Source organism: Lactuca virosa, chromosome 5, assembly GCF_052849685.1.
Source record: "Lactuca virosa cultivar CGN04683 chromosome 5, Lactuca_virosa_CGN04683_v6, whole genome shotgun sequence".
Taxonomy (NCBI): domain Eukaryota; kingdom Viridiplantae; phylum Streptophyta; class Magnoliopsida; order Asterales; family Asteraceae; genus Lactuca; species Lactuca virosa.
The window spans coordinates 57,968,319-57,985,894 of NC_136430.1; the positions used below are offsets into that span (position 1 = coordinate 57,968,319).

The 17,576-nt window shown below is 37.6% G+C and overlaps 2 protein-coding genes across 2 annotated transcripts; one reads left to right on the top strand and one right to left on the bottom strand.

The window, feature by feature from the left end:
- Positions 1-1,416: 1,416 nt before the first annotated feature.
- ALDH10A9 (aldehyde dehydrogenase 10A9) lies at positions 1,417-5,143 on the top strand. The gene is given in 15 exon segments (XM_079051138.1): positions 1,417-1,546; positions 1,921-2,063; positions 2,538-2,618; positions 2,697-2,845; positions 2,930-3,022; positions 3,103-3,226; positions 3,311-3,376; positions 3,469-3,535; positions 3,635-3,711; positions 3,780-3,898; positions 3,995-4,064; positions 4,150-4,301; positions 4,379-4,439; positions 4,578-4,684; positions 4,827-5,143. Coding segments are annotated over 15 exon segments (1,506 nt in total). The 5' UTR covers positions 1,417-1,437; the 3' UTR covers positions 4,915-5,143.
- Positions 5,144-5,773: 630 nt separating this feature from the next.
- On the bottom strand, positions 5,774-8,201 carry DEL1 (DP-E2F-like 1). Its single transcript, XM_079051818.1, has 10 exons — positions 7,909-8,201; positions 7,752-7,819; positions 7,581-7,633; positions 7,408-7,485; positions 7,267-7,317; positions 7,055-7,160; positions 6,879-6,946; positions 6,728-6,800; positions 6,227-6,637; positions 5,774-6,150 (listed from the first exon to the last, which is right to left on the bottom strand). The coding sequence occupies exons 1-10, from the start codon at positions 8,010-8,012 to the stop codon at positions 6,062-6,064; spliced, it is 1,101 nt and encodes a 366-aa protein (XP_078907944.1). The 5' UTR covers positions 8,013-8,201; the 3' UTR covers positions 5,774-6,061.
- Between the last annotated feature and the right edge of the window lie 9,375 nt (positions 8,202-17,576).

Here is a 17,576-nt window from a genome sequence, read left to right on the forward strand (position 1 = left end):
ATAACATGAATTAGGGTTTACGAGTTTACAGTAGATAATGTTTACAAGAGTACAGAATTTCCTAGCTAGAATGCTAGTTGTGACACCCAGATAGGGATAAAGTAGCTTTCAGATAATGAAAAGATAAACCCTAAGAGTTTGAATCTCTTGAGGATTTATCTGTTAGATGATCTTTCCTTTAAATTTTTGTTTTTCTCCCCCCCCCCCCCTCTCTCTCAATATGGACAAAATTCATAACTCTCATAAGGTTGGTGAATTTCGCATAAACCCCAATAGGGTTTGTTCCCTGTTCGCTTCTGGAGTCTTGGGTCTGACTGTATTAGAGGAGTTCTACTTTGGGCTCTATGTCCATTGAAAAAGTTGTCAATCACATGATCTAAGGATCAAGATGTAAGTGTTCTATTCTTTTATTTTGGTTTTAAAGTATGTTGCTTAAACTAGTAAAACCTAGATTCATGGATACATATGCACTTAGGTAAATCTTTTGATTATTCCGCTACTTTTAGATAGTGTGCTTTATGCAATAAATCCCCAAGAAAAAGTTGCTCATATCGGTCGATTACGAAGTACGCGGCAAACCATCGGCAACACTGATGGGTGGTGGTGTGAAGCAATTGTAGAGAGAGATGGAAAGTATGATGATACTTTCAATATATGGGTTTATTGAAGAAAAGCATGTGTTACATAGATGGAGGAAAGCTATTGCAACAACCGGAATACATGCATTGGAAGATAAGAACGATGACTTCAAATCCCGCCGGCTACAAACCACCTAGTTTTGGAGCCGGCTCAATACTTGTTTATGTTCATAAGACGCAACGACACAACGACTTTTATTGTGTATAATAATTATTTGTATTTCCGTTATTTAGTAAGTACGTATACCTTGTGATAAGAGTAAATTGAAAAACCTTATGATAGATTATTCTGTCGGTTCATTTAGAGTCGATTAAGCATTTATTTGGGTAAACCTTACCAAAATACTCGATAACCTAATAAGCCCAAAATAGAAAACTAAAAACCGAACCGCGTAACTTATTTGGTTAGGATCTAGTTTCGGTTCGGTTATTCAGTAAAAAAAACTCTCTCTAAATTATATAACTATATAATATTCAACAAACAAGTAGATGATATAACTGAATATTGTTTGAATATATATATTAAAGATTACGGGAAAATAACTAACAATATGTGGGTGTAGCTCATATGGTAGAGCGCTGGCTTCGCATGCGAGAGGCACGGGGTTCGATTCCCCTACCGTGGACTTGCATCGGAACACAGTCAACACAGTCGATTTTTACACTCTGCCTACTCGTTTCTGAGACCTTCTTCACATCCGTCGTTGTGTTTTTATTCCGCCGTTAACTAGTGTCATTCAACCACAGCTCAGTCGTCGAACTCTCCGACACACTTTAATCGATCAGCCGTATATCTGGCATGTCGATCCTAATACCATCACGTCAGTTATTCATCGATGGCGAGTGGAGAGAACCTGTTAGGAAGAACCGCATCCCCGTCATCAATCCAGCCACCGAGCAGATCATTGGTAATTTGGTACACCTATTCTCCTCTTCCTAGTTCCTAGTCCCGCCACTCCAAACACTCACACTGGAAGTTGTCAGATTATAGATCTGTATCCTGCTTTCTAATCATTGCAGTTTACATTCACTTGCTTCTGGATGTTTATTCTGGTTTAATTTTTCCAAAAAATTAAAAGTTATAAATTCGCGGATTATGCATATGTAATTATGTATTGTGCATATTGTATGCAGCTCACAGATTTCTAAATGTTCTTTCTGGTCTCATTTCTCCAAATAATTATGTTTTTGCGATTTACACATCTGTTATTGATTTCATGGCTGTGTAAGTTGTTAGGGTTTTTGTATGTTAACTTGGTTATGTTCGAAATATTGTGTTCAGGGGATATTCCAGCTGCTACAGAAGAAGATGTTAGCGTTGCTGTGGATGCTGCTCACAAAGCTCTTAAACGTAATGGAGGGAAAGAGTGGGCATCAGCATCAGGAGCTCATCGTGCCAAGTATTTGCGTGCTATTGCTTCAAAGGTGTAGGTGTGTGTGTGTGGGGTTATCTGTTACGCCTTGTTCCCCAGTTTTTTTGTAAATTCATTAAAGGAAAGGGAAGGAAAATTTTGACCTAAAGAAAGAAAGGGAGGGGAAGGAAAATATTCGTTATACCTTGTTCCCGAGTTCGAAGGAAATGAAAAGAAATGATAGGAAAATTTTAAGTTTTTGTGTTCCCGAGTTAGGAGGAAAAAGAAAATAAAACATGAAATTTTCCTTCCCCTCACTTTCTTCCCAAATCCGCCCAATTTGAGAGGAAAATTTGGAAGGAAAATATGACTCCAAAATCCTTCCCCTCCCCTCACTTTCCTTCCATTAATGAAACTCGGGAACACGATTTTCCTTCGACACCCCTCACTTTCCCTCCGTATCCTCCCATTTCCCTCCTTAAGTAGAACTCGGGAACAAGGCGTTACTTCATCTTCTTTGTCTCAAATTCATAAGTTCTATATACAGATAGTGGAGAAAAAATCTGAATTGGCAAAACTTGAAGCCATCGATTGTGGCAAACCACTTGAAGAAGCAGCTTGGGATATGGTATGTTAATTGCATATAATGACATCACTAGGTTCGTTAATGAACTAACTTGCTAATATATGGCATTTAATCATTTAGGATGATGTTGCTGGATGCTTTGAGTACAGTGCTGACCTTGCTGAAGAGTTGGATAGAAAACAAAATGCATCTGTTGCTCTTCCAATGGATACATTTAAGTGTCATCTTATCAGGGAACCTATTGGTGTTGTTGGATTGATTACTCCATGGTATACTTAATACTTCCTCTCTCTTCTGATTCAGTGAGGTGTAATGCAAAGTTCAAACAATCATCTCCTTCATTTTACCTATAGGAATTACCCTTTGCTGATGGCCACCTGGAAAGTTGCTCCTGCCCTAGCAGCTGGATGTGCTGCCATACTCAAACCATCAGAATTAGCATCTCTGTAAGTATGATTCTTTATGTATTTTTTAATGTTGTCTACTCTTGCTTATGTATATGATATGAGTTGCTATTCAATTTCAGTACTTGTCTGGAATTAGGTGAAATATGCAGAGAGGTGGGACTCCCTCCTGGTATTCTCAATATTCTGACTGGATTAGGTCAAGAAGCAGGTGCACCATTAGCAGCTCACCCCAATGTTGACAAGGTCTAGTTCTTGTTTCCTTTAAATGATATTATTCACCTCTTTTATGCCAAAATATTAAAATGATGAAAAATGATTCTTTTACAGATTGCATTCACGGGAAGCAGTGCCACAGGAAGCAAGGTCATGACTGCTGCTGCTCAAAATGTTAAGGTATTAATCAATTTCCCATGATTTCTGTTTCTGACTTTCAGTTCATTTTTTAATTTCCTTGTTATTTTATTTTTGTAATGGTTACTTTTCAGCCTGTTACACTTGAACTAGGTGGGAAAAGTCCAATAGTGGTGTTTGATGATGTGGACATTGATAAAGGTTTCTTGTTTCTGGATTTTATGTTAATTTGATAGTACTTTATTATAATGAAAAAAAGAAAGTAATTTTTTTTTTCTTTCTTGATTGGCATACAAACAGCTGTTGAGTGGACGCTGTTTGGTTGCTTCTGGACGAATGGTCAAATATGCAGTGCAACATCTCGGCTTATAGTACATGTAAGTCGTAAAATAATTTGAATTTTGAAAGTGTAAGTGGAATAAAATAATTATGATATTTGTTTCAGGAAAGTATTAGTGAGGAGTTTTTAGAGAAGCTTGTTAAGTGGGCTAAAAACATAAAGATTTGTGACCCTTTGGAGGAAGGTTGTAGGCTTGGGCCTATAGTTAGTGCTGTGCTGGACAGGTAATAATTTAAATAATAAATATATATTCCTTTTATGGGTTTTTGAAAACGGATTAAAAGAATTAATTGATTAATTGATATTTCAGTATGAAAAAGGTATTGAAGTTTTGTATCAACAGCCAAAAGTGAAGGTGCAACCATTTTATGTGGAGGAGAACGTCCTCAGGTATTTTAAAGTATATTTCTTTGTCTCCACACATAAGATGAAATAACATTGCTCTATTTTATTTTTTATTTTTTTAAATTTACAGCATTTAAAAAAAGGATTCTATATGGAGCCAGCCATCATTACTAATGTTACCAGATCCATGGAAATATGGAAAGAGGAAGTTTTCGGACCCGTTCTTTGTGTAAAAACATTCACCACAGAAGAAGAAGCCATTGAATTAGCAAACGATACTCAGTGAGTTAAGTTAACTCAACTCAACTCAAGGATTATATTATATTTCTTAATTTATTTTGTGATGGATGTATTCACAGTTATGGACTGGGTGCTGCTGTAATATCCAAAGATTTGGAAAGATGTGAGCGTGTATCAAAGGTAATAATATAAATCATTAGTTTTTCAATAATAATAATAACATATATATATATATATATATATATATATATATATATATATATATATATATATATATATATATATATATACTTATGAAGTATATGTATATATGTACAGGGTTTTGAGGCAGGTATTGTATGGATCAACTGCTCGCAACCATGCTTCTCTCAAGCTCCATGGGGTGGGAAAAAGCGGAGTGGTTTTGGTCGTGAGCTAGGAGAACGGTGATGATTCTAGAAACTTCTTCCATACATTCAAATTCAATACTAATTTTTTTTTTTTCATAAATTGTAAGAAAAAAAACATTTTATATTCAATCAAAGACAAACTTGTATTTTTTTTTTTTTTTTTTGTATATATTTTCAGGGGTCTTGAGAACTACCAGAATGTGAAGCAGGTGACTCGATATATTTCTGACCAGCCTTGGGGTTGGTACAAACCTCCATCTCAATAACCTGTAAGAGCTTTCTTGATATATTTCAAATGAAATAAACCATGAGAAGTTGGTTTATTTGAAAGAAATTTACCTTAAAAAGGTTAAGAATGTAGGGATGTGTTATAATAGTTGATTGATTTTGGTTCAGTTGATTTTTGTTTTAATTTTTAATGGTTTGCTTTTACGGTTTGTAATGATTAAAATCTACAATTTGTAATTATCAATTCATAAGGATTTTGTTTTTGTAGTTTCCAATCTTTTAATTCTTAAGGGTTGTAATCGTTAATTTTGATGGTTTGCAATGAGAAATTTTTGCAAAAAAATGGAACATAGTATCAGATAAATGGTTCTAGGACCTGTTCCAAACTCCTAAGAACCAACATAACTGGCTCCAATTTGGATTCCCAATATTTCAAAAATATTTTGTTCTAGTTATAGTTTTTTACTAAAAGCTCTTCAATAAAAAAATATTTTTGATTACAATAGTAATCAAACTATTTTTTTGATATCATCAATATAAAAGGGGAAGCCCCTTGTACCTAATTAAAGTGACTTTTTAAGAAATAAAGTTATCATGGTAAAGTCATAAAAAAATCTTTGAGATGGTTAAACTAAAAAAAAAAGTGTAAAATTATAGTTATTTTTAGAGTTCAAGGTTCTGCGGTTTAATAAAATTAACACAACTCTTTACAGCGGTTGTATTTAAAACAAAAATCAAAATCTCAATGGCTAAATTTGAATGATTTTATCAAGAAATTCTGAAACTAGTGTGGTTTTTATATAATTTGTCTTTAAAATTTCAAATATATGTGAAATTTACCCTTTGACTCGTTGTTCAATCCATCCACTCTATCACATATCACATATAGATATAAGATTTGGTTCAATCAAACTAACTTTTTATTTGTGACGCATCTTGGACATCTATCCACATTCTTCAAATCCCTTCTTCATAAAATTTTCTTTTGAGATTTCAAAGAAAATAAAAGCTACAATCAAGTATCAACACTACCAAACCAAAATAGGGCTTGGACTACAAGGTACAACACCACATGAAATCATTCTCTCTAGTTATGGCAATGTACTATATCAACTCTTGAGGATGGCCATTTCTAGCCATCTCTTCTCATCAATTTTCAATCAATGAATTGACTAATCTGCCCTTCTAAACCGCTTCTATTGGATCCATTTCAGCAACCTCAGAATACCATGAACTCCATGCATCCATGTAATGAACAAACAAATCTCTCAACGCTGCATCATTAGTCAAACTATAAGTCAAAGTACATTACCAATAATTAATCAAATTAAGTAAAAATGTAAAATCTACCCTGATTGTGATATTGTGGACGATGAGTCGATGCTAGACTTTCCCAATCTTGACTCTTCTTTACTTCCTTGCTCTCACCTTGAACCAGTCCGGTTAGATCTTTCAGACCCAACCGGTCTGAACCTGAACCAGAGTGTGAAACTCCCAGTTTCACACCCTGGTCCACACCTACATCTAAAACCGTTTTGTTTCTTTTGAAGGAAATGTTTGTATTTGTAAGATCAGTCCCAAATGCTCTTTTCTTGGATTCCGGATTAACTAATCCTGTTTTGCTATCTGTTTGACTTTGACTTTGACTTCTCATACCCAACCACCTAAAGGCTGGCTTTCGGGTTTCCGGGTGATGAATCTTCTCGATAAAATTCATGGAAGATAACACATTAGCAATGTCATATAGCCGTCTGACTTTAGCTGCAATGATTAATTACCAAAATGCCATCAGCTACAATGAGTAATTTTCTTTCGTATCAATGAATTGAAAGGATAGTCAAGAGTTTTTACTTCTTGTCAATGATGGATTCCGAGCATCTCCAAGCAATATTTTTGCAGCGTCCTCAAGAGAAAGTGTATCAGACTAAAAGAACATTGAGGAAATAATTAAAGGGTAGTCAAGATTTTATAGAATGAAAGAGTAATTGTGGAATTTACTTACAGGTGTGCATAGGAAAAGTTTGAGGAAGTTCTTAGTGAGAAGTCCCAGAGATTTCTCCTTCCGGTTTTCTGTTAAAAACAAATGCAAAGATTCTTTCAAAATCTTGAAATATCCATTTTTTATTGAAAATTTAAAGGGTAATAGTAATGATTGCAGTTTATGACAGATGGAATAACCTGATTTGAACAACCCGAGAGATTTATGCATGGAATCTGGATCTGCTTTTTCCTGGAAGGAAGCACTAGAATTGGAGAATCTTTCATCTTCATCATCTTCCCAAACCTAAAAGGAAAAATAACAACCCTAATTTCATTTCACAAGTTCTCCTTTGAAGTTGGGTTATGGAAAGGATGACGGTAAGTAAATTGTAAATTCATTGTGTAATTACCTTTCCAGATTTACAATCAATCGGTTCATCGTTGTTTCTGAAACCTTCTTCCTGTTACGCAATTAGGTAAAACGATAAAGAAAAGGTTCGATGAAAGATATATGGATTTGTATTAGATTATGCGAATACAAAACTAATCACCTTTAGCTCCTCTAACGCCTTTGGGATTGCTCCAAGTCCTTTCCAGTAATACGTATTTTTGGCTTTTCTTACAAGAACCTATTCAATTGAAACATCAAGAACTCAGATCTGAAATTTACTCAAATTCTTGTCATAAAACTTTATAGAATTATAAAAAAGGGAAGAAATCATACACCAACACTTTCCAAAACGTTGACAATATCGTAAATCCGTCGTCTCTCCACACCTGAAATCCCGTATTTTGATATCAGATCAAGATCTATAAATTTCTCACAAGAACCAACAAAAGGTGTAAAAGTAAATTTACTGCATACAATTCCTAAAAAAACAAAACGTGAAAGTACCTAGTCTTGATGCTGCGTCGTCCAATCCAACAGTTTCAACTCCATCTCGATTGTACAAGCTCAAGAAACTATATACAGCAATACGTGAACATGATTAGCTAAATTATAAACTCATAGATCGGAATGAAGGTTTCATGCAATAGAACAACTGTAGTACTTGGAACATAAAAGACCGAGAGATTTCTGCTTCCGGCAATAGGTAGTAGATCCAGAGGCCGGTTCTTTCGTAGCTAAGGAATATGAAGGCGAAGGAATCGCCATGTTTCGCACAGTATGTAGATCTAGCGTGTGGTTCACAAAGAGATGCAAGGTGGTTGACAATGGCGGGATATGGGGGTTTAAGATGTTAGATTTTGAGAGGGATTTGGTTTTAGGGTTTTGAAAATTTTGAAAATTTAGCTGAAGTCGATGGAGGGTTTGTTTCTGGTTGCAGGCGGGAACTCCTTTCGATTTCAGTTGCTCTTTTGAGTGGACGGCTTTGCCCCTGCTTTTCATTTGAACCTGATTGGTGGCTTCGGATCACGTGGGATGCCCAATCATATCACGTGTCATTTGTTAATCTACGGCTCCGATTTGAAGAACATAGTTAATTAGTTATTTAAATATTATTTTATTATATTGTAGTAGGAGGGTGAGTACAAATTAAACATTTAAAATATCTTTGTAAAAATATTTTACTCGAATTTGGACATTACATAAAATCTCTCTACATATTCAAACCTGATATGAACCCATAAACTATCTTTTTATAAATAATATATGGTACTTATCCAAAAGAAAATTATTTGTTATAAGGTTGTTTGTCACATCGGCTTTTATAACTACTTCTATATCAATATAAGGCCAAATGGTATACCAACGACGAGAGACATCGTGGTATATGTGGCCACGAAAACGATCCGTGCATACTACCCCAGCCATTCGTGGTCGGGTGTGGTCGTTGTGGCTCGTGTTCCGGACGACGAACGCAAACTGCCAATCAGGCCTCTCCTTCGATTTGGAATGGGATGTAGCCGTTGAACGACTATTTTTTTTAATTAAACAAACATTTTATATCTATAAATACCAAATTTTTAACCCTCATTTTTTATACCATTCTTTTCTTTCTCTATACACAAAATACACACAACATTTTCACAACCATCAAAAATGGATCCGAACCAACCCCCCCCCCCCCCAAAAGAAAAAAAAAAATTAAAAATCGCAAACCCGATAACGCTTTGCGTTAGATACCACTCATCGCCAATTCTCGACCATGGAATCACCTCAAGGTGGTTTTGCCAATTTGCTTCAAACCGGTTCTCATATCCAACAAACATCACTTTTCCAACAACAATATCAACATTTTCCTGCCTTTCAACAACAGTTCCAACAACAATTTAATCCACAATCATCACAACCACCACTTTCACAACCACAACAATCACAATCACCTCATTCGCCGGATTTCAATTCGGAAACACAACCTTCACCACCATCTCAACAAAAAAAGAAGAAAGGAAAAAAAACGGCTCGACCCACTACTACCCAAGAAAGGGTGCCACAGACAAAAGAGGAATAAGAAAAGCTAGCGGAGGCGTAGGTTTCGGCTTCCCAATACCCAATTGAATGAGATAATCAAACCTTCAACTGTTTTTGGGAGAAAGTTTGAAGCATTTTTTTATGCGTTAACGGGAAGTGAATCTCGAAATCCGATCAAATTAGCTCCAAGTTGTGCGATATTTTACTAAAATGCACGGAATTTTGAGGAATTTACAACAACCTCCAAAATATACGCAAAAGCGGGTCAAACGATTTGGATGTCTTCAAGGCCGCCTTGGGCCAATTTGAAAAAACAACGCCAACCCGCAAAGCTTTTTCGTATGTGAAAGCGTTGCTAAAATTGAAAGACGTTCCAAAATGGATACAACAAACGGAAGGAACTTCATAAACCTCTTCTGGTTCAATACGTTCAAGAAACCCGAATGCCACTTCCAAACAATCGGGCGGACGAACACACATCGACATCAACGATGATCTACTCGATCTTGAAAACAAGCAACCTCTCTGTCGGCCCGTTGGAAGAAATAAAGCAAAATAACCGAGTTCGACGTCTACGGGATCTAGTGTTATGGATCATTTTGAAGAGAAATTTGATCGATATGTGCAAGTTCAAGAGAACAAGGTTGAGATTATGATTTGGGTGGAACAAAAAATGATTGAAGCGCAAACTAGGTTTCAAGAGGCACAAGCTGATGGGTTTTTTAGCATAACAAACAAAAAACCTATGTGTGCATGCAACCCTAATTGAAGATCTATGTTTTCTCTAATTGCACATACAACATTTGAACAACATTTGGGAAACCCTATAAATCCTATACTATTTTTGAAATTAGCATCTAGGATTAGAAAACATACCTTTTATTGTTATTGATGAATAACAAGAAACCCTTGTGTTGTTGAAGCTTAGAGAGCAAGCACCACAAATGTCGTGCCTCTAATGGTTCACACCCAACACTCGCAAGAAATTGAGAGAGGAGATAGGAAAAAGGAGATGGGATTTGTAACATCCTGTTTCAGGACGTTTTCATTTCGAAGTGATGAACAAGGTTTGGGTATTAGTAGGGTTAGAATCCTTGAATAAGTTAGTTATTGGGCTCATTTGGAGGTGGATGTTATATTGGATGTTATGGGTATTCGGTTGTGACTTGGAGCAAAAAGAGTATTTCGATAATTTATCGATCGGGCTTTATGGGAAATGGATTTTAGATTCGGGATATCTGATGGTAAGTATGAATTGATAATAGTGTTGAGCGTCTCGATGCCTTTCTATGGATATATGGATGGTTGAGATCGGGGTTGTATCGAGTGAGTTATGGCATTCGGAAGAGTTAGGGTTTGGGGGAAAACCCTAGTATGCAGGGCGTACCGAGTGATACGCATGGCGTACCGAGGAGAAAGGTCTACGCGAGGCATAGCTGGGAAGAACGCGCAGCGTAGGTGCGAGGTTGAGTCGGGATGCGCAGCCTCGTACGCGGGGCGTACAAGAAGGTACGTGGGGCGTACGAGGGTCGGAATGAAAACCCTAACTTTAGGGATGGACACTATATAAAGAACATAATGCCTCAAAGATCAGCCTCCCTCTCACCCTTGGACAACTTTCACAAAACCCTAAACCTTCTTGTGTGTTCTTGGAGCTTAAAAGACCATTAGAATAGTGTTTTGGTGATTTTGAAGAAGGTGCTCACTCTTGAAGATTCATTGAAGAAGCTAGAGCCTTTAGATCCAGAACCTCATCAGCCTTTGGCTCTCTTTTGAGGTATAAAGTCTCAAACTTGGTGATTATTTTCTTAGATCTCTTTTGGGTTGAGTTCATGGACTCTTTTGGTCCCATTGATGAAGTCCCTTGGTTCCATGTCGTTTTTGGAGCTTAGAGTTGCCCCTCTCTGTCACAACTAGCAGTTTTGCCTAGGAAATTCTGTCTTCGTTTAATCAACTCTGGTGTAACATGTAATCTAAGTTGATGTTATGAACAAATGTTCATTCCAAAAACAATCATTTGAATTAAAACTCACTCGTGAAGTTCAAAACCTAATTCAATACATCTCATATACTCAATTATGGGTTGAAACCCTAATATCTGATTCAAACTCAGAATGGATTTGGATCCTCTTATTTGGCCTAAAGGGCCAGTAAACTTTCAATTTAGCTATTTTGGGCCAAGGAACTTCATTTGGGCTTAGTTGGACCTACATTCATCAAACCATAGCATTTTGGGCCATATTGGGCCTAAAATGTCTCACTTGGTTTCTTGGGCTTTATTAGGCCGTAAACCAATTCCTTTAACATTTTTGGGCCGTAAAACCTCATATGGGCTCAATGGGCCGAAAAACTTCCATAATTGGGCCTTATAAATTCAAGTATATTCAATACTAGCCCAAATAATTCTTCTCTCTTATTCCTTTTTCTCATTCTCGGTTATGTATGTATTTATATATATATAATACATGTAAACTAGTAGATTTGGGATTTATACACTCAAAATAGTAAAAATGAGTGTTGTGTTCAAAGATCTATAAACTAAACTAAAAAATCAGCCCTTCACAGAAAAGTTTTGGTCAATCTCGAACTGTTTTGACCACCTAAATGATAATATTTTTCAAAACTGTTTTACATGCAAAAAGTTAAATGACTACTCTCACGTTTTCATACGATTTTTCTACAATTTTTGGCGAATTTTATAAAACTGTCTATCAGATTTGATATAATTTCGGACCAGTCTGTAAAGGTGAGCAATTTCATACTTGTTAGAGACCATTAAAAACTACGAGAAAAATTGTGAACAAAGTAGACAAAATTTAAAAACTTCTAGAATTTACGGATCCAAATTTCGACTTACGATGATTTTTCTACAAATTTTCCAACAACTTGGTCAGAAAAGCCAAAAACCAGAAAAATGTGTGTTTCCACAAAAATCAAGCCAAAAATGATATTTTCGAGAAAAATGGGTTTAAAATGTTATTTTTACCACAAACTAGTCATAAACACAAGTTTTGAACAAATAAGGGTTGAAAATGCCAAAAGTTGTATTTTGGGCTGAAATTATAATTTAAGATTTTATTTGGGCCGAAAATGCCAAGTTAAGTAATCAAATGGACTAAAATGTCATTTTTCATCAAAAAGGACTAAAAGTATCATTTTGCACCATTAAGGGCTGAAAAGGTAAATTTTGTATGAAAAAGGGACTGAAATGGTCAAATAAACATTTTGGGCCAAATATGTAAATTTATAAACAATTTGACCAAAGATATAAATTTTTACAACATGAAGGTTTAAAAATGATATTTTTATAAAAACTAAGAATATCGTTACAAACCAACATTGAGTATTTAACATCGAAAGTAAATACTAAGTGTAAACCAAATCCCATACCACAACTTATATTGATAAACCTATAAATGATACGACGGTTGGGCCCAATGTTTCTTATTCGCGCTTATTGGGCTTCCGGTGACCCAGTTACACGATTATTGGGCCCAATATAATCAACACATGTTTATTGGGCTTCCGGTGACCCAATTACATGCCTAATGGACCCTCACTAGCTCTTACATGCTATTGGGCCTTCGTGGCCCATTTGCATCGCTAATATGGTCCAAATCAATTATCATATGCTTGATGGGCTAATGTGTCCGTCGCATACTCGACAGTCTGTAATAACATACATGATTAGTGGGTCATAGTTGTCCTTTTTCGTGTTTGTTAGGCTTTATTCATATTTATGTAAACATCAAATGGGTTGTAATCAATGTTATTCAAATTCATGGGGTAATAATAGGGATTTAGTGAGAATTATCGGTTGGCACCAATAAGTGTCGGCCGTAGCCTGTAGTTATAACCAGAGTCTCCTGGAGGGAGGGCGAAAGTTTGTGTATAGATCTATACGGGGGTGACTCCCCCACACCTGAGCTGTTCGCTACAGTTAGACTCGGCCAGTCTAGGGTGACAAAATCTTGATCAAAATCGGCGTTTGGAAAAATGCCAAGACGGGAGAATTAGTCACTATTATGCATGGTTATAACGACTCACATAGAGATCCATTACCATCTAAGTATTCATGCAAAATCATATTCATACACTATGACGATGCAAAGTGATTTATACAATAATACAAAACTATCATACTATTTAAATTGGAAAACATCGGGTTTTTCGGGGAACGACATTATTCGCTCCTACATACAACAACTACAATTCAAGGAACAATTATGAAAGGCATTCACTTTTACATGTTTTGAAATCACATACATATACACTTATGGGATCAGTACATCTCTTTTTAATAAACAGTTTTGTTACAGAAAATATCGGATTTTCTGGGTTTTACAAACAATACAAACTATTTTTTTATGAACTCACCAACATTATATATGTTGACCGTTTTCAAAATAACTTGTATTCTCAGGTAACCGTTAGAATGAAGAATCATCAAGCTTTGTTTCTGAGATCTCTTTTGTGCAATGTCAATCGTTAAACAATTTATGTTATGTGATGTTGTAATGTAAACAATGTACTTGATGTGAACAAAGTCAGTTATAATGTATTAATGCATGGTGATGTTTATGTTATGTTTCATGTATATTCACTGTAATGATAATTCAATTGTTAGTCACACGAGCCCCCGGACGTTTCCGCTGTCTGGTTCTGGGGTGTGACAGATTGGTATCAGAGCACTGTTTATATAGAACTAGCATATCTAATCATACATGATATGCAACTATAAATACAATGGGACTAAACTACTCTGAACATAATAATTAAAATACATACTTATGTGTGCATTTTAGAGTAATAACACAACAAGAACAATAAAAGTCTTTGGAGGATTTGAACATCGCGATTAAACCCGGACAGTTATATAGTTGTATTGGGGGTGAATGTAACCTGATCAACTACATTCATTCAAAATACGACCAGCATGTGTTCGGGAGTAATCGTGATGGGCAATGAATCAAAAACTTACCATTTAATTATCCAAAGAGCTTATAGAACCAAAGCTAAACAAAATTAAAATAATATAGGAGTATTTGGTGTGCTATTTGTTTCTAGTATTTATACCCCTTCGTGCAATACACTATGGACGAGCATCATTAGCCAGGAGACCCTTATCTCCCTAGTCAGGGGAATACAGGGTGGCTTGACCCAGAAGAAGACTCAAAGTAAGAACCAGAGGAGGAACATGAAGTAGAACTTGCAGATGGACCCGCCGAGTCAGTAGTGAACCTCGAAGAGGAAGAGCTCGAGGGCAATGACGATGATGCCTCGGATGCAGAATCCGATGTCATCAATCCTTCATGCATGGCCAGAGTGCCAGCTTATCGTATGGGCCCCGATGGGCCCACGCCCCATGGACACACGATATTCGGAGATGGAGTCACCAGCAGGGGATAAAACCACACTACGGTAGGAACCGAGGTTTCTTCGATCTTAGTCATAGAGGACTAGATGACCGGACCCTCCCACTCATGGCCTGGCACACCTGGGACATTGGCAACCAAGCTCAGAACACCCCAAATCAAACGGACCAAATGCGGTTGCTGTTAAGAGAGATGAGAGACAAACACATGAAGTGAACGGAGACTCCTGATCAAGACAGTTAGTTTAGGAGGTACGACTACGAGATATCAAGCGACAAGTAGCTTGTCTCCGAGGTGCATCCACTTTATCAGAACCACCACCAGACACTTTCCGCCACAATTAGGAACAACCTTTTCTTTTCCCCCACTACTATCCGTTATGACTCTCTTTCGTGTACTAAGATGGTACTCACTAATGAAACAACTATTTGTTCTTATTTCATGTTATTTCATAAATTCACTGGTATGCACAACCGAACCCCCGAAACCGCTAGATACTCATGGATCTCGAAACCAAAACAACCCATATACTCTAAGGATAGACGTAACGATCGTGCCAAATCTGCGATTACCTACTACCGTAAATACATCATATGGATGTAGATGGAAACAATGAGAATCATACGACAAGATGCGAAATTTATAGAGTACAACTAGGAATGACGATCGTTACTTACGATCTGGCTTATCAACATGCAACAGGAAAATGTCATTCCACAAAAATAACAAGCACACCTGCAAGACACCGTTCCTGCAGATGGACTCTGCTACATTCCAAGCTGCTGTAACAGCGGCAGTAACCGCTGCTATGGCACAACTCAACGCAAACAACACCAATAGGGGTGGGAATAGCATCGACAACTCCAGCCGAAGGAATGAGCACGGAAACCAACAAGTGACAGCTTATCAAAGCGCTCCAAACCCCAAGCTTAAGAGCAGGAAGCGAAAGTCAGAAAGTAAGAGAAGGGGGCAGCCAACTCAAGGGTTCTCGAAGAAGCAACATGTTGTTGCTGTCCATGCAGCCATGACACCTACTACATCAACACCAGCGAGATCATATGCTGGAAGCCTTCCAAAATGCAACCAGTGCAATTTCCATCATAAGGGAGCCTGCCGGGAGCCGTATTGTAATAGATGCAACCGAAAGAGTCACACCGCCAAATACTGTAGAACTTATCCACAACAGAATCAACAGCCAAACAACAACAACAATCGCAACGACGGTAACAACAACATCAATGTTGGGGCCAGTCACGCCTGCTATGGGTGTGGAGGAACCGGCCATTTCCGGCGCAATTGCCCCACGGCTAACAATCAAGGGGCAGGAGGATCAGGAAGAATCTTGACTTTGGGTCAGGGCAAGACAATTCAAGACCCGACGGTTGTTACTGGTACGTTCCCACTTAACAACACTTTCACTGGCATCTTATTTGATAGTGAAGTTGAGCGAAGCTTCGTTAGTAACAAATTCAAACACTTACTAAAAACAACAACCCCAGAAGCTAAACGAAGCCTTCACGGTGGAGATGGCTAATGGGAAAAACAAATCACCCAAATATATTTATGTAGGGTGCACCTTAACACTAAACAACCATTCATTTCAAATAGATTTGATGCCAATAAATATTAGGAGTTTTGATGTGATAATCGGCATGGATTGGTTAAGCCCCCACCATACTGATATTATGTGTCGCGAGAAGGCCGTTCTCCTTCACCTCCCCAATCGTGAAACCCTAATAATCTATGGTGATAAACCTGGCGCTAATCTTCGTCTTATTTCGTGCATCAAGGCACAGAAGTGACTGCACAAGAAGAACTATGTGTTCCTCGCTCATGTTGTATATAAAGCCAAAGAAGAAAATCAACATTAAAGACATCCCTGTGGCATGTGACTTCCCGGATGTAATTCCAGAAGACCTTCCAGGAATACCCCCAGAACGGCAGATCAAATTCCGAATTGACCTAGTACCAGGAGCCACATCAATTGCCAATTCACCCTATAGGTTAGTTCCCACCGAAATGCAGGAGTTATCCAGCCAACTAAGCGAGTTGATAAGCAAAGGATTCATCCGATCAAGCTTCTCACCCTGGGGAGCTCCGGTCTTGTTTGTCAAGAAGAAGGACGAATCCTTCAGGATGCGCATCGATTATAGGGAATTGAGTAAGCTCACAGTCAAAAACCGATACCCACTCCCTCGGATTGACGACCTATTTGACCAGCTTCAAGGAGCTAGGTACTTCTCCAAAATAGAACTTAGATCCGGTTATCATCAGCTCCGAGTCCGAGAAGAGGATATTCCAAAAACTGCTTTCCGGACTCGATACGACCATTTCAAATTCGTTGTGATGCCCTTTGGTCTAACGAATGCCCTCGCGGTATTCATGGACCCCACGAACCGAGTTTTCCACTCATTCTTAGTCAACCCTTTAATTATTTTCATCGATAACATACTCGTCTGCTCTCGAAACAAGAACAAACACGGTCAACAACTACAACCGGCTTTGGAGGCATCGAAGTCGGAGAATACCGCGAAGGAAACACTGTGGGGAATGAATAAAAATCTCGAAGTCAAAAAGACGAAGCTTATTATTACAAAAGTTGGATTAGGTGCTAACTGGATGATCGTCATTAGGTTAACCAAATCTGCCCATTCCCTGCCAATAAAGGAATCATACAAGATGGGAGGGTTAACTCGAACCTATATAAAAGAGACCGTGAGACTTTGTGGGGTACCATTATCTATTATCCCGGATCGGGATAGCAGATTTACTTCAAGATTTTGACAGTCGCTCCGGAAAGCTATGGGAACACAACTAGACATGAGCACTGCCTACCACCTCCAAACTGATGACCAAAGTGAGCGGACCATTCAAACTCTAGAAGACCTGCTCCGAGCCTGCGAAATCGATTTTGGCAAGGCATGGGATA

Excerpts from the sequence above, each read along its gene's own strand:
- DEL1 (XM_079051818.1), bottom strand. The coding sequence starts at position 8,012 with ATGGCGATTCCTTCGCCTTCATATTCCTTAGCTACGAAAGAACCGGCC. Across the intron at positions 7,318-7,407 it reads AGGCGTTAGAGGAGCTAAAG|GAAGAAGGTTTCAGAAACAA; the intron begins GTGATTAGTTTT and ends ATTGCGTAACAG. Across the intron at positions 6,947-7,054 it reads TCTCGGGTTGTTCAAATCAG|AAAACCGGAAGGAGAAATCT; the intron begins GTTATTCCATCT and ends TGTTTTTAACAG.